The sequence below is a fragment of the Cyprinus carpio genome, chromosome B8, assembly GCF_018340385.1.
Source record: "Cyprinus carpio isolate SPL01 chromosome B8, ASM1834038v1, whole genome shotgun sequence".
Classification (NCBI taxonomy): Eukaryota; Metazoa; Chordata; class Actinopteri; order Cypriniformes; family Cyprinidae; genus Cyprinus; species Cyprinus carpio.
Window position 1 is genome coordinate 21804813 of NC_056604.1, and position 24599 is coordinate 21829411.

Genomic DNA, 24599 nt, shown 5'->3' on the forward strand with positions numbered 1-24599 from the left:
TTAAGAGCTGGCACTTTTCAAAGAAATGTCACCATGAAGGAAAATCTCTGTTTCTCAGGTCTGACTCCAGCCCAGCCATGGCAGGCTGAATAAATGTTTATAATTCATGTTAAGTGAAAGGACTCTGGCAGAACAACTTGTCCCAATGCCTCGGTTCTCCAGTCATACGTCAATGTGGAGTCTAATAACCATGTCGTTTTCCATTTGTTTTTACAGCCTGCTCCACCTCAGCAGGCCCAGGACAGGCTTTTGTGGGTGGGCCACATCTTTCCTGTGCCTGATGAGTCAGTTACTGTACCTTGGTGGGCCTCTATTATCACATGACCTGGGACAAGATGCTAAAAGGGTGTATTTGAAGTGTATCCTTCAAGAAAAAGCAAAGGATAATAGCAACAAAACTGTCATAAACTTGAGACAGTGAATGCTGTGTTGCAGTTCTTTTATTTACATATATGACATATTTATATAGTGGTACATATGACTGTATCGCATTGGAACATTTTTAACTAATATATCAGTCAGTGACGTATAGGTGGATGTGTTGGAAAGGTGCTGTTTCTGAGTGTGGCAGCAGTCAAATCACTGGTGACATTGTTATGACAGATAGACCCCCATCATGTCAAAATATACATCCAAATGCTCCCCACATAACCTTTCCGTGAACAGTTCTTAAAAGAACCTTTTGTGGAATGGAAATGTTTACTGGATGTTAAAGGTTCTTCATGGAACTATTGATTCCAATTAAGAACCTTTATTTTTAGTGTAGCAAAGAAAATGTGTTTCATAGACATCCTCCTGAGAGCCAGCATAAAGTGTTTTTTGCTTGTTTAGGATTTTGTAATGTTTTTCCAGTGACATGAAATGAAAGATCAACATGTTTATTGCATGTCTTTTATTGCTGACATCAGGACTCACTCACATTAAAATGAAGGCAAGAAGCAAGTTGCAAAAAAAAAAGTCAATGAAAGTTAATGAAATTTGACAAATGAAGTCATATTTCATATTAATTTTTATTACCCAATTCACCTGTAATGTATGAATTTCTATTTTTGACAACTTACAAAATCATGCATTAAAAATAATTAACATACACATACACAATTTATATTTAATGCAAGGACACTTTAAAATGTTGAAAATGATTAGAAGACATTTAAAAAAAAATGTTACAAAATATTTCTTTCAAATAAATGCTGTACTTTTGAACTTTCTCCTGGGAATTTTTTTAAAAGTGTATCATCATATTAGAATGATTTCTGAAGGATCATGAGACACTGAAGACTGGAGTAATGATGCTGAAAATTCAGCTTTGATCACAGAATAAATTAAAGTTTTTTACTGTAACTTTTGAACAATAGTGGACATTTTAAAATAAAACTACTGTACTACTGCTCCTTTTTTTTTTTTTTTTTTTTTTTTTTTATAGATGTTTGACCTAGAAATAATTTCAGTACAATATTTATTTTGCTGAAGTTGATGTTTTTGTGATATCAGACATTTTTAAAAACATTGAGAGGAATCTGTCATGGCCAGATCAGTTTTAACTAAGTCTTCAAGAGGACATATATAGACTTGACTGTAAATACATGCTATCTATAGATGAACTGCTGGATCCCAGGAGGATACTGAACTGATGATGAACTGCGAAAACACTGCAGAAAGAGCACAAAGTCAGTGAACTGGAATAAGTCCTACTTGATTAATGACTCCCTCCACAGGCTGATCTCCAGTTGAACCCCTTTATAAAGATGAGAACTACATCAGACCTTAAATGAAGGTCTAAGAAACTGTATATGATACATTGTGATCGTTGGCATGTTTATCCAGCCTCTCTCTCTGTTTCCACAGAGCCATTTATATGCACCCTGTAACTGGTTTAAAACTGTACAGAGTCATTCCCACGTTTTGAGCCCAGCAGCAGAACTGATTCACATGCTGGTTTGTAGTCGTGCTATTTCAGATCACAGCTGAGATCTAAACCTTAATTATATTCAGTCTGTTTATTACAGGCTGACTTGTCTTTAAAGTTGTAATTAGTGAAGTACTGCACTGCTTGTGGCCAATTTAATTTCAATTTTTAAGCATGTAGATGAAGTCTAATCATTTTTAAATACATACTTTCTTAAATCAAAAACCATTGGGGGAGCTCCATCATCCAGTACATGCCTCCTTGAGCTGATGACCTGTAAAAGATGCTGCTCTGACACTACACTAATGAATGATTAATGAATGAGAAAAACTAACCATCCAAGTTGGTGCAAGTTGACTGTACACACCCATTTAAGGGTTTATATTAAAGGGATAGTTCACCAAAAAAATGAAAATGTTGTCATTAATTACCCACCATTCAGAACACAAATAAAGGTATTTTTGATGAAATCCGAGAGCTTTCTGACCCTGTGTAGTCAGCTTTGCAACTACCACAGTCGAGGCCCAGAAAGGTAGTAAGGACATCGATAAAATAGTCCATGTGACATCAGTGGTTCAACTGTAATTTTATGAAGCTACGAGAATACTTTTTTGTGCAAAAACAATGTTATTTTGTTATATAATCTTTGTTTGGTTATTTTTGTACTCTTTGCACACAAAAAGTATTCTCATAGCTTCATAAAATTATGGTTGAACCACTGATGTCATGTGGTAGTTGCTGTCTATGGAGGGCCAGAAGGCTCTTAGATTCATCAAAAATATCATAATTTGTGTTCTGAAGATGAACAAAGGTCTGACACCATGTCATAACTACACGCGACACGGCACAGCGACACACAATAAAAGGTCTCTTTTCCATGTAAATGTGAATTTTTTTCCTAACTAGCCGCGATGGTGGAACGCGAAATTTCTATTTTAGAAACGGTTTCTATTTCCGCGACGTCACAGACAGAGCAAGAACATACAAACTATATGAAAGTAGTTAACTCTCAGGTTATTATGTACTTTATTCAAAGTTAAACGTGTCTAATGTGAGTTTGAATATCATATTGTGTGGCCTTATAGCCATACTGAAAACAACAACAGTTTACCTCAGATCTTGAAAATAAATTAAAGCAAAGATGTACGCTAAAACAATGCAAACCAACAAGCGCGTTCCATAAAAATGGTATCAGTCACTCAGTATGTACATTTAATAATGGTAAAAAGGTTTAATATTTATAAATTACATTATAAACTTATCCATTTCATTGAGCTTCCGGAGAGCACTTCCAGACGGAGCCCTCCCACGCCTGCTTCTGATTGGCTGATATTTGATTGATTCTGTCACGTCTGGTCTGGACACCCAAAGTGCTTGTCATTGGAATCTTGTCGTGTCGTGTGTAATTAGGACACAGTGTTACGGGTTTGGAACGACATGAGAGTTTAATTAATAATTAATGACAGTTTTCATTTTTGGGTGAACTATCCCTTTAAGAATTACAAAGCTTGAGTGTTATTGCAAATCAAGTCCCATCCAATCTAAACTAACCTTACATTTGAAGTCAAAAAGCTAATGTTGTTGGCTTAACAAACATCTTGTTTGTCAGTGGTTGTAACCAAACATAGTCTTGAAATGAAAGACCCTTGGTACACTTGGGCTGCATCTGTAATCGCATACTTTCTTTACTATATAGTAGGTGAAAAACAGTTTGAGTAGAACATCACAGTATTTATAAATTGTAGGCGAAAAGTATCCAGATAATGCCATGGGAGGGGATTTGTGAACAATAGTAAGGCAACATGACATATGTAGTACATCTGGATTTCCTTCATACCACACACATTCATACTATATAAAACACATTTTAGCAGTTACAAGTTCATTACTTATTCAACACCTATTCAGAGAGTATGCGATTTCAGACACAGAATTTCTGTTTACCGAGCATGCTGTGAAAATACAATGTTTTGATTCTGCTTCATCGTGAGCCCTTTAGGGTTTTAGTTTTAGAGATAGTTGCATACAGTGTTTCCTGCACTGATATTCAGGACATTGTGACATTAATGCTTTATTTGCAATGACATGACATTTTTTAGTTTGAGGTCTGACACACAGTTTAAGACTAATGGCTCTGTGTAAAAAAAATTCAGAGCGATAAACATTTTAATTCATGCAATTTACATTTTACATGTAAAACATGGCACCTACTATCAGAGAGTGAATTTTCATGCTCATTCGGCCTGTTTGCATTGGTCTGAAGAAACAAAATCATCAGACAACTTATTGGATCATATTATCCTTGACCTCAAAATGAGTTTTTGAAAAGTTTTTGAAAATGAGAATTTTAGAGTTTGTTGTGATTTTATTTTAAAATAATAATAAAATGTTACTGATATGCTGAAAAAAATGTGTTACTGTTTAACAAGTTTTAGGTTGGTTAATCAAAAAAAAATTAAAAATCCTAGGAAACACTGGTTGCATATATACAGTACATGCTGCATAGTGTTGTTTGAACATCACAAGTAATAGTTTTAATTTAAATGTGTGCAGTACCTGAACAACACTTTCATAGAGTTCTCAATTGGCCATCACTTGGCCAATATCATTAAGACTCTTATGATTTGACTCCCAGATGGAAATGGAAAAGAATCTTTCAAAAAAACAAAAACTAATATATATCAAATTCTTCTCAAACCCTTCACACAGGTTTGATTGTTTATCCATTTTGAAAAGTTAATGCAGATTATTCATCTGCAAAGGTCAGGAAAAACTCGATGTCCTCAAAATAAACTGCAAGATTTTCATGCATATTTCTGCTGTTTTCTCCTGTTAAAATCCAGGATTAAAGTGATTCACGCAGCAGAAGTAGAGCAGAGAGCTGGAAATGCTTTCGGACACCTACGTGTTGCCTGATGAGGCGTTTCCATCAACCATACATGGCCATCAAATTTAATAGTTTACTGCGTCCTAATGACACGTTAAGAGCAAATGATAATAAAAGAAAAAGAAACCATAACAAATTAAAAAAAGAACAAAAAGGAGAAAAACCATTAAACTGCGGTATTGCGTCCTTATGACTCCTCATGGGTAACTTACACTACAGACCGAATCACGCTACATTGACTTCGGTCAGTGCATCAAAACACGTCTCATGGTGTTCTAATCACGATCTGACCAAACACTGGACACGCTTTGGTCCTTTCAAAAAGATGAGCAATTAAACAAGGACAGTTCTTTCTATGTGATGAAAAACAAAACAAAGTTGTCCAGATGTCAGAACCGTATCTTGGCCTCCAGGTCCTCACCTGATTCAGTCTTCCTCTTCTCAAGAACGACTGCGGTCCTCTTGTGTTCCAACCAAAATCTTGCTGTAGAGTTTTTGTTGCTCCTCTTTGAAAGTGTCTTTCACTTTTCCTCGTTTCAACCCACCGTCCCTGAAAAAAAAACACAAATCCAGTTTCTTTTACCAAAAGAAAAGCCATTTACCTACTGAGAAAACCAGCTTTGATATGCCTAAGCTGGTTTACTGGTCTCCCAGTCTGGTCAAAACCATGTGGGCTGGTTTTAGAGGGGTTTTGGGCAGTTGCCAGCTAGCCAGGCTGGGAGATCAGCTTAAACCAGACATTTTCTGGTTGTTTTCTGGTACAGTTGTCACTTATCTCTCAATCTACAGCTTATTTTAGTGTTTTTATTACTTTTCATTGGCCTCAACATTAGTGTTTACACTGTAAAAAAAAAAAAAAAAAAAAAGAGCATAATTTTAAATGGCAAAAGACTTGAAAATTGCTATGGTAAAAATCTGTTAATTGGTTAACATGAAACTATCTTACTCTACACAGTGAAAAACTGTAATAAATCTAATGGGACATTTGACAGTATTTTACTGTAAAATTAACAGCTTTTGGATGTAAAAAAGAACAAGCAATGCTATAACCCACCCAAAATTCCCTGTTTATGTTTTTTTACTGAAATTACTGTTTTTACTTATCAGTATACATGAGTAATGTTATGTGTGTTACCATAATGGTGTTTTGTATTTGTATAAACGACACTGTGCACCTTCTATATATCAGTATTTACTTCAGCTTGTGAAAAAGCTACTTGTGATGAGCTTTGACACATTGTATGGCTTTCTCTATACCACCAGTGTTTTATGGTGGTTATAAATGTATTATAAAGGTAGAAAACAGATTTCAGCACAGCTTAGTAAATTAACTCTTTCCCTGCCAGCTTTTTTCCCAGCCACCACGAGCATTTTTGATCATTGTCATAATTTTAATTCCCCCATAATATTTTGTTGTATAATTAAAAAAAAAAAAAATTTATTCTACGTTCATGCACTCTTTTTTTATTAACAATTGAATATGGGTAAGTTTCATGAAAAAAGCATCATTTTGAACAAAAAGCTGAAAAAAAAAAATATTTTGAAAAAAAAAAAAAAAAAAAAGGCTATGTCCGGATCAGATTCAGAACGATGATCAAAACATAGATGGAATAGATCGCTTCCATCAACACATCCAAAGCTTGCACGGTCCTAAACCACTTCCTGGAATTTCATTTCATTCGGTATTGTTTGCCAGTTTTTGATATATATGCTGTTTAATGTTTGATGATCTTGTTATTTTACACATGCATCTGCTTACAAATACTTTTCTCTGCTTCTTCTTCGCCTTGTTTTAATCCAGACATTCAGCAGTCTTTCAGAAGGTGCGTAATAGCACCTCCTACCGAAAGCCAGAAAATTACGTCAATGGCGGGGAAAGAGTTAACATTATATCATCATATGAAATGGGTGTTTTTTGTTGTTTTTGTTGTTGTTTTTTTTACTGTAAATCTAAATTCAGTACATAAAACCTAAAATTTTGCTACCATATTTTTTAAGGAAAAGCTCTGGCAACCACAGCTGCCCTTTTTTACCATAAATTTTACAGATCCCCCTTTTTTTTTTTTTATACAGTAGTACAAGCACAGCCGCTGAGTCGGATATGACAGCTGACTTACCACAGCAGGTCCACCAGACCACCCTGTCTGGCAATGGCTGCCTTTACTCTGTTAGCAAACTGCACTGCATCCTCACCTTCCTGCGAGGAGACGAAACAGACCTTGACAAAAAACCTTGACCTTTGGTTTAAAAATTTATTAGGTGTCTACAATTCATTTTTATACTTATTTTCAGCATTTTCAGTTAACAGCATGTTCATTTCTAACTGAAGAAACAGCTTTTATTTTTCTGAAATAGTAAAACAAACTAAAAATACATAAAGGAAAGACTTCCAACATTATTCCATTGATTTTCCAGACAACTTTTGTAACTTTCAAGGTGGGCCGGATCACACCAGCACAATAATTTACCTATGGTGACCATTTCGGGGGTTTTTTGGGATGGAAGTCTTTTACATGAGTTAAAAACAATGCTCTATTTGTTTATTTGCATGCCCACATGCAAACACAGATGTCCATTTCCAATCTGTGGTGGGTGGACAAAACTCCAAATCCACACGGGCTCATTTGTGCTTGATTTGTGTATTAAATGCACCAATGCAAAAATGGGAAGGGCAGTGCAACTCATACCACAGATTTAACTTCATTTACAGAGGATGCATGTGTTTGAGTCTTACCTGACGGCTCATCGGAGGCAGGTACCACACGCTGCAGACAATGGCCCAGCTACTCATCATCCTGAGCAGATAATTCACCATCCCAAACTTACTGCTGTTCCAGAAGGCATCCCCAAACCGAGGGTCATACTAGAAAAACACAAAGAGATGCAAATGAAATACAATACAACCATCACCACAATGCTGACAAAAAACAAGGTCATTTTTTTTTTCTTTCTCCAAAATCATTATTTTTCTTCCAGTTAACACACCCAAATATTCTTAAAACGAGAAAACATATTGTAATAAGTAAAACATGTTTTCAGATAACATTACTTGAATTAAGTTTATATGGTTTATATTTTTTTATTTGTCTAAATGTTTAAGTTATATATAAAACTTTTAAAACTCTAGAAGTAGACCAAAAAACAACAAAAAATATATTGCATTAAAAAGCATGTAATGTATTTCAAATGTAGGTCCAATTTTTTTCTTTAAGCACATTTTTTTGCAAGCTAATACAAAACAAAAATAATGCCAGATCTTTTTACTGTATATCTATATCTTATAGTATCTTATAATATAATAATATATTTTACTATTTATCTTCTCAAGGAATCTTGTTTTAAGGATGTTTAGATGTTACTGCTGACAAATGCTGATTGGGACATTAACATCCAAATCATCAGCCCTTCATCATTTTTCTTACCATAACTTAAGAGCTGATAAAGTAAGAGATGTACTTCAACCTTTGAAAGCAGCTTTACAGCTCAGAACAAGAGTGAAACCATACAGCCTACCAGCTTCAGTGTTAAAGGGGTCATGAACTGAGAAACCAAAATTCCCTTGCTATTTTGATATACAATAACAATCCAGCACTCCCTCGCTGTTTTTGATATAAGAGGTCATTTTACCATGAAAAAAAAAACATCCTGTAAGTTTCAGAACTCAAAACTTTCCTGTTAGTCTGAAAACAGCTTATATTTAAAGGCAGTCTGCCAAAACAACAGCTTGTGGAATGTGACACTCTATGATGTATTAATGTGGATAAACACCGCCTCTGCAGAAGATCAATGTCTGCTTCCACATCACTGTCTATTTAGCCCCGCCCACCAATTCACACACATAGTGTAAGTTAGAGCCCTGCCTGACAGGCCCCGAGTTTTTTATGCCCCTAGGGCTGGGCTTCGGGCCAATTTTCACATCATAGTTTAGCCTCGGGCTTGGGCCTGTTATAGGCCTCTACGTTTTTTTAATATTTTATACATCCATCAATTAGTGATGGAAAAAAAATTGCCGCACTGGTGGAAACAACACGAGACCGTGCTGCCGCGTCTGTCAAGAGCGGTTCAACGGTGTTTAGTGTCCAGCAGCAGCATGTATGGTGCGTGCCATCAGTGCAGCTCGTTCTGCGTTCAAATGCATGCAATAGGCTTAAGCTTGCCGCAAGGCCCCAGCAAAAGTAATTACCATGTATATGTCAGGGGGAAATAGCCTAGTAAGGAAATATTTGAATTCTTTACTAATAAACCAGTGTTTTCTGAGTCAGTGTTGCAAGGATGAAGTTGCTGATCCTGACTCGCCATCTCATCAGACGCGCCGTTAGAGAGAAGTGCATCTTTACAGATTATGATTATGACGATAATTAAAGAGTATTTGTTTTTGATTGTTCGATTTATCTCGTTAATTTAAAGCTTTCTATAGATATATAAGACCAAGACGGCAGAAAGCGCATCATGTTTGTTTTCTCTATTTTATTAAATCACAATGTTTTGTTGACAGTGTGAGTGCACACAAATTAATATAGACCCTTTACAGTTCCGAATGATGTATTACTCTTACCTTTATGAGCAAAAATGACGGCATATTTTAAGTTGATTCCACTGAAAAAAATGCAAGTGATCGCACTGGCGCCTCCATGTCCTGCAAAGCATGCTTTAGCTTGCACTCTCCACAAAAACTATTGGATATAGCACGCATTTATCTAGGTTTAAAGTTTAAACATTGTTACTGTTTCATATCTATAGATTTTATTTTAGGTAAGTCGTGAGGATTTGAGAAGGCAAATTTTATCAAACAGACTATGATCAACTCACTGTCTGCCGCGGGCCGCTTGATCGTAATAATAATGATGGCTCTGAATACAACAAGATGCACTGCAGTGCCAAGTTGTGGAAAAACAGAGTTTGTGTTTCCTTCCTTCTGACCCCAACGTTAGGAATGAGTAAACTTTATTTTTAATGAAGACCCAGACCACGTCAGTAAGAACTTAGTCCTTTGTTCACTTCAATTTACCGCAGATTCATTTACAAACAATTTGACGCAGAATTTTCCGAAAGATTGAAACTAAAAGACGATGCTGTGCTGACTATATTGGATCCGACAGTAATGTCGCAACACACAAGTGTAAGTAACTGCTTTTATTACATGATCACTATTACTTTGTCTCACTTTGTCTAATAACAATAAGAATGTCCGCCGACAAAGATAACAGTGTGCGAACAGTTTTGTGTTAAACCACTCTCCCTTGTGGAAACTTAAAGGAAGTGTATGTCTCAAGATCATTCTGCTATCATATGTAATTTCAAACTTAGCAAGGCAGAGACAACATTCTGTGATCAAATATAATCAACTTGTTAACACGCTCCACAGCACCACCCAGTCCATTTAGTGTTTTTACTTTTTAAATAATTATAGAGAGACCGTTTGAATGTTCGACTATTTGAGAGCAGAACAAAAGAATAAAAAGGCAGTTCCCCTTTAAAAAATACAATTATTAATATACTAATACTATTGCTAATACAAAACAGTCCCTTAGTTTGAAATAATCAGTATGTCCAGTAAGTTTTGAGTGTAAAAAGCATGTTTCAGAGGGTATTTGCACATGTAAATGATCAGCGCAAGAAAAAAATAAGCTCTTTAAGTACTCAAAAGAAGACACTGTGGTCTTAGTAGTAGTATTTCTACACTTTGAGAGACTTGATGCCAGGGTGTTGTGGGTGGTTTTAAGCATGTTGCTATGCTGTTCTGGGATATCTAAAAGTCAAAAGAGACCACCCCCAAGTCCCAAGAGATGGCACAGGTCTCTCCATCTATGGGATTTTTTTGTTTTCGATTTTTATTTCATCCACCAGTATTAACTCAATCCAGAGAAAAGCAATAGCACACATCAACTCAACATATCTCACAGTTTTAAAGTGTGGTCCAAAAATCTGAGACCACATTAAAAATCTGGGATTTTTTTCTCTCATTTAAACTTGGGAAAAACATTTTAGTATTTTGAAAACTGTAAAACAAAGAAATTTGACCAAAAAAAAAAAATCCAAAATATTTCTTCATTATTTTAATATTTTGTGTAGAAGTAAGTTTATGCAATATTTTTAGGTCATATCCAATAAACAGATCCAACATGATCATCAGGACTGACACAAAAGCTCATTCAGCTTGAAAGCTGCAAAAGAGGGCAAACAAATGATTATGCTGATAATGTAATTTTTTTTTTAAAAAAAGCAGTGTTTTCATTAGTGGTCTCAGACTACAATGTTTATCATTTTGGTATCATTTATGATCATAGCATGAGCATTACAAGCCAAGTTGTGCGCCAATAATTCATACATATGTTCAAGGTTTGTTCACATCCCTCACGTAGAGTATTGATTAGAGAAGTGAGATTTCTGACCTTTATGGCGACGGGGTAGACAGTTGAGCCAATTTCAAAGCTTCCTTTCTTGAACATCATGACTGATGTATTATTAATGCAGGTCCCTGAAGACAAATTATATGATACACACATGAAACAAACATAATACCATATTAACAACCAGTTCACAACACCTGTTCCATGTTAGTTACTATAACTTTATATTAGGGCTGTCAAATGATTAATCACGATTAATCACATCCAAAATAAAAGTTTTGTTTACATAATATATGTATGTGTACAGGGTATATTTATTATGTATATATAAATACACACACATAAATTATATATTTAGAAAATATTTACATGTATATACATTTATATATTTATATTCTTATATTTTATATTATATATAAATATATTTAATATATAAACATAACATATTCTTCTTAAATATATACATGCATGTGTGTGTATTTATATATACATAATAAATATACACAGTATACACACATATATTATGTAAACAAAACTTTTATTTTGGATGTGATTAATCGTGATTAATCATTTGACAGCCCTACTTTATATACGTGTAGAAATTAGTGGAGAAACTGTAAAAGGTCAAAGCAAGCAAGCTTTTCAATTACATTATTTCTCTGCCTGTGATCAACAGCTGTGATTAGCTCACTTTGTAAGAAAAAAAAAAATTAAACACTGATTTTGAATTATGGATGTTCTTTATTTGTTTTCTGCTGTCTAAAGTTATAATGCCTTTAAATTTAAAAATAAATACACCACCATTTAAAAGTTTGGGGTCAGTAGGTAAAAAAATAAAAAATAAATAAATAATCATGGCTTCCACAAATATATTAAGCAGTACAACTGTTCTCGAAATTGATAATAATAAAGGATCTGAAGACAAGACACTGAAGACTGGAGTATTGGCTGCTGATGCTATTTTCAAATAATAATAATAAAAAAAAAACTGTTATTGTAAATTGTAATTATATTTCACAGCATTACTGATTTTACTGTGCAGCCTTGATGTACATAAGATACAGCTTTCAAAAACATTAAAAATCTTACTGGCCCCAAACATTGTAATGGTAGTGGATGAAGGAAAGGAGATGAAGGAGGTCTCTTCTAGTCTCTCTTTCATATTAATAATAATTTCTGAGAATGAGTTCAGCCCACCTTCGGGGAATATGAGGATGGGCAGTTTGCTTTTGTCTTTTACGTGATCGCTCAACCTGAAATAAAATTCATTTAATTAATGACAATAATACATATGAGCGTCATAAAAAACACAATTCAGCAAGATATTTGAACTAACAATGTTCCAATCCAGCACTTCTGTTCAAAAACCAAAGAAATAAGATAAGCTGTGATGTTGCGTCACCTTTTAGCCACTAGATGGCGATCTTTGACTTCTGAGCGCTCGAACCAAATGTGTGGACAAGCTTTCACCATAGACTTCTGAATGAGCCCCATCAGGCCCCCATGGATCTGACCCACCTGTAACACACACATGCAATTAACCCTTTCAGTGCTTCTTTCTCACACACACCAACTACAGCTCCAGTCAAGACACACACACACTTACCATTGCATAGCATCCGTCACTGGCCAGTATAATGATGTCAATGGGTGACGTGTGGTTGGCGACACAGATGCCTCCATTCTTGGGTTTATTTTCACTGTCCCAGACAAAGACAGAGAGAAGATTGTGAGCGGAGAGTGTAAACAGTGGCAGGAGAAGCAGAGCAACGTGAGTTAGAAAGAGTTTGTGCTGACATCCAACAGTTTAGTCTTGTCTTCTTCGTGCTATTTTGTTGTCAACAAAACCCTGAATGTCCCTGTGAAAGAAACCAGTTTGACTGGTCAAGGGAGAGGTCCTGAGAGAAAGAGTTTTCTTCTTTTCTTTATTCTTATCATATTTTGGGAGGTAGATAGAGAGAGAATGCACAGGAGGACAGTGACCTGAACTACCACACGATAACATTAAGCCGACGCAGGAATGATAAGCTGAGATAATGACAAAGATGGCACTGGAGGAGTTCAAAATCAGCTGGAGATGGTTAATCTGACCTGAAGCTGAAAAACCAAGCTGCTGTTAACTCGCTGTTACCTGTTGGGTGTTATGACGTCTGACGCCACTCTCTCTATCAGATAACATTAGAATCTAAAAGTGCCTGACGCACCATTGATAGACTTAAAGGGATAGTTCACCCAAAAATGAAAGTTCTGTCATTAATTACTCACCCTCTTGTCGTAAGACCTTTATTCATCTTCAAATTAAGATATTTTTGATGAAATCCGAGAGTTCTCTGACCCTCCATAGACAGCAAGGATCCTAACACGATCAAGGCTCAGAAACACAGCAAGGACATCGTTAAAATAATCCATGTGACATCAGTGGTTCAACTGTAATTTTACGAAGCTACAATATACTTTTTGTGTGAAAGAATTAGTCTCCTCCATGTCACCCTATAGCTCCATTTTTGAGAGTATCAAATATGTAAACAACATATGCAACGTATGTACGCGGATCAAAGCGTAAACAGCGCATCCGCGTACGGTCCTGCTGCTACAGAACAGCATACAATGTTTATATATGTGATACTCTCCAAAATGGAGCTTATAAGGTGACGAGGAGGAGACGAATAGTTGAATAAAGTCATTATTTTTGTTTTCTTTGTGCACAAAAAGTATTTGTAGCTTCGTAAAATTACGGTTGAACCACTGATGTCACATAGAATATTTTAACAATGTCATTGCTACAATTCTGAACATTGATTGTGGTAAGACCCTTGCTGTCTATGCACGGTCAGAAAGCTCTTGGATTGCATCAAAAATATCTTAATTTGTGTTCCGATGATGAACTAATGTCTTATGGGTTTGGAACAACATGAGGGTGAGTAATTAATAACAGAATGTTTATTTTTGGGTGAACTATACCTTTAATATTCTCAGTCACCGTCTGTCTTTCACTGTAACTGCATTGAAGAGAGTGACTAGTACATTCTTCAAAATGCTTTCTTGAGTTTGTGAGCATGTAATTTTGAATGCATGATTTAAGTGTTGAATATGCATGATTGTGATGGTGTGAGATTGTAAGCATGAGTGATTGTTAGTGTGAATGTTAGAATGTGCATTAGTTTGTGTAATTGAGATTGTGTGTGTATGTGACTGACTGATTGTTAGAGTCTGATTGTGGAAGTGACTGTGAGCATGTGATTGTGTGCATGTGTGCGATTCTGAACGTATATGTGTGTGTTCCTGTGACTGTGAGCTACTGATTGTGAGAGTATGTGTGTGATTGTATGTGTGTACGTGAGAGTGATTGTGAGCTTGTGAATGTGTGTGTGATGTTTGTTGATTGTTAAAGTCTGATTGTGAGTGTGTATGTGAATGCTTGTCTGATTGTGATAGTATGCTTGTGATTGTGCATGTATGTGAATGGTTGATTGTGAGAGTATTTGGGTGATCGTGTGCATGAAAGTGATTATGAGTGTCTGATTGTGAGAGTGATTGTGAGCATGCTAGTGTTTGATTGTGATTATTCTAATTGAGTATTTATATGTGTGACTGTGCATGCATGTGGACGCTAATGTGAGTGTGAGCATCTGATTGTGAGAGCTTGTATGCGTGATTGTGAATGTGCGATTTCAGATTGCACAATGAGCCAAAATGTTTGGAAATTTCCAGTGAGTGTGCGTGTATTCTTCCACACATTTGTGACGCTTCTTACCTGTGATGGTATGTGATGATAGCAGTCAGCGCTCTCACACAGATACGGTAACACATCAGGTGCACTTTCTCACTGAGAAAATTTTTCACCCTGCAAACACACACAGCGACACGTTAACATCCATTAATGGCTTCACAGATATGTTGGTCCAGCACTAGTTTAAGAAAGCAAAACAACAAGAAAAAAAATCATATATTTATATTTATATATATTTATATATATATATATATATATATATATATATATATATATATATATATATATATATATATATATATATATATATATATATATATATATATATATATATATATATATATATATATATATATCTACACACACATATATATATATATATATATTTATTTATTTATTAAATCAAGACTCTTACCTCCCATTGGGCAGAAAACCAATCATGGTGGTGAAGACGACCAATAGGCTCACTCCTGTGATTGCTAATGTTAACCTGATGAACCAAAAACAAGGCATTTCAGCTCAAACACTGGAACAATCTTTACAAAATTTGCCCTTTAAAACTATTTTAAATCTAAAAGTACACAGTAAGTTTTGTTAGCATTTTTCTGGATTTGTGAAACCTACTCTATGTAGAATATTCAGAGTATTCATCTCATATAAATGTTTATCATTTAATATTTCATCATGCTATTTCAAATATTTTATTTTTTTAGTCAGCAATAAATTAAGCACACCTTCTTTACTTTTGAGTCTTTGACTGGAGATACAAAGATAGAACTGGATATTAATGAAATGAAATAGAGAGAGTGTAATGTGTCACAGGCCAAATATAAACCTACATAGCTATATGATCACCACAGCTCCAAGAGCACGCACTCCCCACCGCACCACAGCTCTGACCCAATGTATGCTGCTGAAAAATGTAAGCAGTGACACTGGGCATTTAGGTTTCTGTCCATGATTCAATTAATCCCACAATACCCAGGTGAGAACATCAGAGCTCAGCTATCAGGCGCTCTTCCTCATCTCAAATGTGCACATGGGATGGTGAGGAGTTTCTATTAAAGAATGTGGGTTAAGGCCACGGCCCTGACTGACATTAATCCTACACAAGCTCCATATGGCCCTGAGGGGGTGTCAGAATTAGCCTGTATTTTAAGACGCTAAATTCAGACTGTGCCAGAACAGAGCAAGTGTCTCAGGGTGGACCAGTTAGAATGATGTCAAATTATAATGTCAGCCAATCAAAAATAAGAGTTATTATTTATTTAACACTCCAATTAGCAGTTGAATGTTACAAGAGCTGTTTTTTTCTGCTCTGTCATATGACATACAGGGGTCACTGTAAGTATTATAAGGGGTGAGTATTTAATGTACAAACGTACCCAACAATGAACCATGTACTGTATCTACGCTGGATTGTTTTATCACAGACATGTAAATGAGAGCAACAGCAGTTATATCTGCTCCTTTCTTCATGAAGCAACGGTTTCTCATTTGAATACTCTGTGCTATGTCCCCAATAAAAAAAAAAAACACCTAGATCATAAAACCAGTCATAACTAGCACGGGTATATTTTTAGCAATAGCCAAAAATACATTGCATGGGTGAAAATTATCAGTCAATATTACAAAAATAATACAATATTTTTCTTTTATGCCAAAAATCAAGTAAAGATCATGTTCCATTAAGATATTTTGTAAATTTCTTACCGTAAATATAACAAAACATAATTTTTGATTAGTAATAAGCATTGCTAAGAAATTTTTTTTTAGAAATTTTTAGGAGGTTTTTTTATTATTTAGATTATTTTGCACCCTCAGATTCCAGATTTTCAAATAGTTGTATCTCCGCCAAATATTGCCCTATCCTAACAAACCATACATCAATTTGTTACATATCGTTGTGTTACTTTGTATGCCTTACTTCAATTCTACTTTGATTACAAATGCACTACCATGGTACATGTCAAAAAAACCTGTGGTAGTACCACAGTACATTTTAGCACTTGTTAGTTGTTAGCAGTGGCCTCATTTCTCCTTTTCTTTTTCATTTTAGCGTTCTTCTCTTGTAATCTTCCACATCCATCACCACCACTGCTCATTACGTCCTAAACTGCCATTCGGTAGAGGGCACCATTGACTGAGAGCCAAAACACTGACCTAAAATCACCCGATTTGAAGCGTATCGGTCACACAGAATCAGTTTTTATGTTGTGTGTATGTAAACTAATTGTTACTTCAGAAGTTATCTACAATGTTTATGTCCGTTCGGGGAGGATAAGGCATATATTGAAATCGTTTAGGTTGGCACGGTGTCTCTCCCAACACAGGTAACATTCAACACAAAATATATTTCTTTATGTACGTAATTACGAAATAAATATTAAACAAACATATATCTGGTATAAGTATCAGAAATTGATTTGAATATACAATAAATATTACAATACAAACCTCTGTTACTATATTGCTCTATGTTGTATTGAAATTCAAAGCTTACCATGCATTATCTTGGAAATAAATCTTCACATCTTTAAGTCTGCACCATATGTAATCAGCATTAATTCTCTGAATGCGTGTATTTTTATGTCCTGATGAAGCAACATCTATTTCAAGACTCTTCAAGATCGCGCAAATTCTATGTCATTTTACTACCATTTCAGTTTGCATGGAAGTGTTGTTATGTATATTTAATAAATTATTAATTTAACCATTATTTAATCATTAACTGCTTCAAAGTGCATGCTGATAACAAAATCATTGTTTAAAAATTTGCAGTTAGCCTACTGTACGAATAAAAACAATAAAACAACAATTACACAAACAGCTAATTTACAAGATAATTAACATATACAATGCATAAATCTTTATTCAGTTTTCATAAGCACTTTGTCATTTGAAATGCATATGTTGAGGATCTTGTCCATCTGATGTTAATCACGTTCATCTGATGTACGGTACTGTAATAAATACGATACGTAACTTTTTATACGGCGAGGAAATGCCCGACATTAAACAAATAACCATTTGCATGGATTCTTCAGATATAAAAACACTGACTCATTAGGTGATGTTTAGTCATTAAAATTAAACAATTTCCTATTCATTCAAAAGAATGTATGGGAATGCCAATATGGCGGCTTTACTTTTATGCCGTCATGAGCAATCCAGTTCTCTATTACAGATCAGTGGTTACCACCCAAAATAAGAGATTTAAAAAAAAAAATGTTTTGGTATCAGTTGATATTGGATAAAGTATATCTGCCAATACTCAGGATTTAATTGCAATGCTCATTTCACCTATTTTTTGCGTTTATTTTACCTTCAAACGCTCAATAAAGTAATTAGTAAAATAATTTTATAACATTTTTAAATGTAATCTTCAGCAAATCTCAAAATGAATATCCATTTCTCATACTGATGTGACACCTAAATTAACTAGCAGATTTTTTTATGATTGTTTACATTTCAATGATGTAACGCCTCCATTAACTGCCATTTAAAATGACTGATTTTAGTTTTTAATTTTTTTATTGGTCATAAAATGTATTTGTATCAGCCAGATTTTTAATATCAGCGCCGTTTAATCTATAACTCTATAATTTTCCTTCTTCCTCACCTGAGGGGCAGCAGGAACCCATAACGGATGACAACGCCGAGACCCCACAGCACTGTCAGTCTGGTGCTAATGTGATTGAAGTTATAGTTGCTCCTGGTCAGCAAATTCCACGAATCAAGCTCCTCTGCCGTGAAACGTTTGGTAACCTCGTCGTCTACGATGCTTTCAATCCCACGGCGGCAAAAGTAGAAGGTGTCTGACATTTCAAACTCTGATGAGGAAGGGGAGGGGCCCGTGGTGAGTGAGGCGGAGCCATCCAAATCTTGGCTGCTGCCATTTCGCCGAATCTCTTTGAGCTCCTCTTCCAGCGATGTAGGTTCTTTAGCAATAATCCCTGAGATTAAATAATACATGCAATATCAAAACCCGAAGAATTTATCATTATAATATGCAACCGAATGAACAGACATCGCCAGTAATAGTGGCCTGATCTTTCTGTTGATAGGTCAACTGGAAATAAAAACACCTCAGTTCACATCCCGTGAGATCGACCGAGCACTTGGGAAATGCCAAAACAAGCAATGCCACAAGCAGATGAGCACACAGCAGGAGTAATAGATCATTTTCCCACAGGTGTTTACACAGCCACTGACACACGTACCATTAAGACTGTAAGGCTTGTACAGTAGATGGTTCTTCTCCTTGGCTCCTCTTTCCATCCTCACTGTGGCCCACTGGAAAACAAAGAAAAACAAACTCAATTTAATGCAATAATCTCATTACCACTGCAACATCCTAGTAATGTTTTACTATTGTAAGAGTGATCATGAAAAAAATTGAATCCCTGCAGCACACTATTACAATTCTAATGTACAGACGGTCAGTCATTATCGAGAAATAAAACTCATACACATCCACAACGGATTATATCATAATGGACCTTAAATATGGAACTTAAAATAAAACTGCCTGTTTCATGATTTGGAAACACATTGCAGTGGACTGTAGCACAAACACACACAGACATGCATACATATTGAATATTCCCCGAGGGAACAACAAGCGCTTTATTGAAAAGCTGTGGGAGGAAGGAATAATGTCAGTATGTTAATTCAGGCATGTGGAGCACACAATGCACACAACTGACTTGCTGCACTAAGAATCAGAAAACACTGAAGGGCTGCTATTGATATCTTGCTACATTAACACAGTTTTTGCTTTAACTTCAATACCTCAATGTTAGCCGATTCATTTGTTTAATTTGTCTTATTTCACTATTTCATCTGAATCAGGGATTCTTCTGATCTGTAATAAGAGTACTTTGAGATTTTTCATAATTTTGTCCCTGGAGATTATGGTACAGTAAAATTTCCCATCCTAAATGTGCAGCTCACACTGCAGAGCTGTAGGTGCTACACACAGTCAGGAATAGCACTTTTTTTAGCATTTTACTGATGTTTTACTCTCATTTTTAGGAACAAGACACACTTCCTCTTTATTGCTTCCCCATGACTAGGTTGGCCAAGCTGAATGTTGTTTAACACCCAAACAACATGATGTTTAACTAGAATTTCTCCTTTATTTCGAGAAACTCTCCTGTTTGTTGTTGAAAAATACTAATTACCAGAAATTTCAGGCAGCAGGACTAGAGTCACACACATGTCTGTTCATGTTATGCGAGCACACAAACGGTTACATAACATCTTCAGACGGATGTGAGGTCATGTTGAAATAAATCAGCCACAGCTGGAGAGGAGCAGCCCCTCAGCTCTTCACTCCACCTCCATTCCTGTCTCTCAACTCCATGATTATAATATGGGGGGAAACAGTGCCATTAAAGTAAGCAAATGATGCATTTTCTAGAAACAGCCAACAGATGTGTATTGGATCATCACTTCCTCCTCATCCAGATCTCATTTCTTGTATCAGCCCTCTTAGGCACTTATGTACACAGAAGCCATGTTTATATTTAGATCCTAACAGGTTTTGGACAAATAGAAATGCAAACAGTGCGCTCAATGTTCAATAACCTCCCAACTCCATCCACATCGTATCAGATGGCCACAATAATATAACATTATGAATATGTAAAACCCGTCAGTGTGCTCTGGAAGCACATGAGAAGTTCACACTATAAATAGAAACAAAGTATCAAAATGCACCATGTTAGATTTTTGGACAAGGTACTGTTATACCATGTTTTTTGAACATGTATTATGACAGCGCCCTAATATTATTTGATAAACTTTAGAATGCCATATAAATACCATTGCACATGAGTAAAGATGCACAATATTGTTATCACATCAGCTATCTAATGATTCTGGTAAACATTTTTAACTGTTGTTTAATGTTTGCATTTCGATTTTAAAACTTAAAATGCAATGCTTTAAAAATGCAAAACAGTTTAATGTAATATTTTGCAAATATCATAACAGTTACATCCATTTTTCTTACTGTACATTACAGTGTTGTGATGCCTAAATTCATTTATCGTATTTAAAACAACTGATTTAATTTGACTGAACGATTGGTTATTCATCGCTCTCACTCCAACCTTCCTGTCAACTCAAATGCAAGTCAGTCTGAACAACAGCATACCGAAAGAGAGCAAGATGAGCTTCAACTCACCTTAAACACCTTGAGCAGCATCTTCATGTAGAGGCTGCGGATACCGAAGGACAGACCGAAAATGGCAGGAACGATGATGAAGACCAAGAGCAGTGTGAACCAGACAGTGAAAGAGATGCCCAACAGCATGCACAGCAGATTATTGAAAGGAGACATAAAAGGGCCCATTTTTACAAAATAAAAAAGTTTTGTTTTTAGGAAAAAAATAAATAAACTGGGAAAGGAAAGTGGACACCCCAAAAAGCAGCTTTCTCTGGCACTTTTAGGGTCAAAGTCTCCAGAGCATGAGGTGGAATGGGTCCATAAATAAGACAGGTGACATTATAAAGTCTTTCATTTCCATTGGTGCATGACTGGATGAAGCAAACACATCATTCTGTGTGTGGTTCTGCCCTGAGGCGAATTACTTCACATTAAGTGATGCATAATCTTCAACACTGGCAATTCAGATGACTGTAGGCTCAGAACTTGACAGCTCTTCGCTCAGAACCCTGAAATAAAGAAACCTGGAGAATGTGGAGGAAACACAAACAGGAAAGGATTACAGTTCAATTCAATTCAAGTACAGGCTTAGTCAAATCAAACCGATAGTGACTGAACACACCAAAGTAAACACAACAGGTTGATCACAAAGCCAAACAGAGTGGCCTGGAGCTACACTGGGATCTCAAACAAGGACACGCTTGAGTCAAAGAGCTCCCACGAGTACAGAGAAGAGACGAGAAGAGAGGAGACGAGACAAGACGAGACGAGACGAGAGGAGAGGAGGAAGACGAGACGAGACGAGACGAGAGGAGAGGAGACGAGACAAGACGAGACGAGACGAGACGAGACGAGAGGAGGAACGGAACGAGACGAGACGAGACGAGACGAGACGAGACGAGACAAGACGAGACAAGACGAGACGAGACGAGACGAGACGAGAGGAGAGGAGGAAGATGAGACGAGAAGAGAGGAGACGAGACGAGACAAGACGAGACGAGACGAGACGAGAGGAGAGGGAAAGAGAGGAGAGGAAGAGACGAGAGGACGGGAAGACGAGACGAGACGAGACGAGAGGAGACGAGACGACGAGAGGAGGAGAAGAGAGGAGAGAGACGAGAAGAAGAGAGGAGAGGAGAAGAGAAGAGAGGAGACGAGACGAGACGAGACGGGACGGGAGGAAAGAATAGAGGAGACGAGGAAGAGACGAGACGGAGAGACGGGAGGACGGGAGAAGAGAAGAGACGAGAAGAGAAGAGACGAGAAGAGAAGAGAAGAGGCGAGAAGAGAAGAGACGAGAAGAGAAGAGACGAGAAGAGAAGAGACGAGAACAGACGAGAAGAGAAGAGACGAGAAGAGACGAGAAGAGAAGAGACAAGAAGAGACGAGAAGAGACGAGACGAGACAAGACAAGATGAGACGAGAAAGACGAGAAGAGAAGAGACGAGAAAAGAGACGAGAAGAGAAGAGAAGAGACGAGAAGAGACGAGACGAGACTAGAAGACACGAGAAGAGACGTGAAGAGACGAGAAGAGAATAGACGAGAAGAGAAGAGACGAGACGAGAAGAGAAGAGGCGAGAAGAGACGAGACGAGACGAGAAGAGACGAGAAGAGACTAATGCAACTCATTCTGAATTTTACTAAAATATACTGTCCATACAATATGAAACCATTGTTTTTATTGTTAACTCAAACTACTAATAACTGTTTTCAGCCCTTGATATAAAACTAATATAAAACAAAACAGAAATGATAGATTTTTTTAATCTAAACTTAAAAAAGGAAACTCAAAACTAAAATTCAAAATGTTGCCTTGGCAAATAACTGAAATAAAATAAGTTTACGTAATTAAGTAGCTAATGAGGTAATAAAATGAACAAAACCAAAATAAAATAAAAGCTATATATAAATATTAAAAACACTAATAAAAATGAAAGCACACAAAAGAAAAAAATCTGAAAAATACAAATGATAAAAGATCATTTTCAACATTAATAAATAATATAATAATAACCTATTAATAAATAAATAATCATTTAATATAAATAATACTGAAATAACATTTTCTGAAACTGAGGTACAGTTAAGATTTTCACTTCAGTAAATCTGAAGCACTTAAGTATGCAAAGTAAAGTACTTAAATCACTAGTTTTTCAAAGTCCTGACCTTAGTGATGATCTTAAAAAAGAAAAAGAAAAGGCATGCAGTTGAGAAACCGTTTATTGGGCTATCCATGTAAATTAACTGGGAATAGTTTGGAATAAACTGATTACAATGATCTGCTTCATGTTAAAATAAAGTGAATGACAATTATATTTCACATTCAAATGCCTTTCATTAACTGTTCTGAATAAAAAATAAGTAAAATTAATCTGATTTCGTTAAAGAACATTTTAAGGAGGAAACAAAAACTTTCCTAGAAATGCAGTAGAATAAGTAATGAGTTTCAATAGCACTTGACTACAATTAAACAAAATCCTTAAGCAGTCGTAACAGTAATGAAGCACAATTAATCAAGTACTTACACGTCAGTTTATATTATATCCCTGTTCGAACGAAAACTGATCCGCTGCATGACTTTATTGGTAATCTCTGTCTGCTAAAGCGTTCCGCTAACAGCTGGCTGATGAACGGACCGAGCAGGGGATCGGCTGAACTCTCATCGATCCTTTCACAGACGCGCCGCTCATGATCCGCGCGTCGCGTGCGATGTCTCTACAGAAACACTCGTGAAGCGGAGCTGCTCCGTTCTCAAGCCGAAGGCGCGTCCTCACACCGGCAGAGCAGTCCGTCACGAAGATCCGCGTAACGTGAGTGACGTACGAGCTGACGCGTGTCTGTGACCACATCACCGGAGTTTTCATCCGCGTCAGACTCAGACTCAGACGACAGAAACACACTCCGCTACTGCGACACCGTCAGATCACTGGAGAATTGTGTACTCTAAAACTAACCATTACTTATATTCCTAGATTCAAAGGATTGGCATAAATGGGACAGATTCGCTCTAGAAATTGCTAAGATTTCTTTTATAAAGTAGCTAGTAATCAGAACCGAATGTGATTGGTTAATCCTGAGAAGCGCTGAGAAAAGTAACAGATAGTGTGTGATCACTGTGCGGCTTCCGCTACAGGTTGAATAATAACTCACATCTTTACAACAGAACTGAGAAGCTCAAGTAGCATTTAATTTAACAAAAACAATGCAAAAATTAAATACATTTTTTTACATATATTTCTGACCAATTAGAGACAACTTTCGAGTCTCTAACCTTACCATTTTATTTTTCTAATGATCAGTATCAGTGAGTCAAAAGCGCTTTCTATTGGCCACCAACTAAATAATCCATATGTAGACTACCTGGAAGAGATACCGAAAAAAAATTAATCCTAAAAAGCTAAAATAAGTGTTTTCAAAAAGCATAAGTATTTACACTAAAATCCACCAGGTGGTGCTGTAGCACTGTATTTAGTGTCAGTGTGTATGTGTATTTATACACATGTATACATATATGCATCTGCATTGTATGTTTGTAAACAAAAGTGCC

The 24599-nt window shown here is 36.1% G+C and overlaps 2 protein-coding genes across 4 annotated transcripts in view; both read right to left on the minus strand.

Moving 5' to 3' along the window:
* LOC109053914 (disintegrin and metalloproteinase domain-containing protein 9) overlaps positions 1-24599 on the minus strand; it is a 1168157-nt gene that overhangs the window by 1017835 nt on the left and 125723 nt on the right. The window lies entirely within an intron of this gene.
* LOC109070362 (glycerol-3-phosphate acyltransferase 4-like) lies at positions 1424-24040 on the minus strand. 2 transcript variants are annotated; one of them, XM_042730107.1, is made up of 14 exons: positions 23578-24040; positions 21070-21575; positions 19100-19172; positions 18499-18832; positions 15292-15366; positions 14901-14990; positions 12753-12846; positions 12549-12664; positions 12344-12399; positions 11189-11274; positions 7531-7659; positions 6914-6993; positions 5218-5346; positions 1424-1652 (listed from the first exon to the last, which is right to left on the minus strand). In XM_042730107.1, the coding sequence occupies exons 2-13, from the start codon at positions 21235-21237 to the stop codon at positions 5238-5240; spliced, it is 1410 nt and encodes a 469-aa protein (XP_042586041.1). In that variant the 5' UTR covers positions 21238-21575; positions 23578-24040; the 3' UTR covers positions 1424-1652; positions 5218-5237. The 2 variants fall into 2 exon arrangements, with proteins under 2 accessions (XP_042586041.1, XP_042586040.1); XM_042730106.1 differs by lacking the exon at positions 1424-1652 and having other exon boundaries at positions 4058-5346; positions 23578-24039.

Bases quoted from the DNA above. Each gene is read 5' to 3' on its own strand.
- LOC109070362 (XM_042730107.1), bottom strand. From the start codon at position 21,237: ATGGGCCCTTTTATGTCTCCTTTCAATAATCTGCTGTGCATGCTGTTG. The intron at 15,367-18,498 runs GTGAGGAAGAAG...TTGGTTCATCAG, and splicing joins GGGTTCCTGCTGCCCCTCAG to GTTAACATTAGCAATCACAG. The intron at 5,347-6,913 runs GTAAGTCAGCTG...TTTTTTTTTCAG, and splicing joins GGTCTGGTGGACCTGCTGTG to GGACGGTGGGTTGAAACGAG.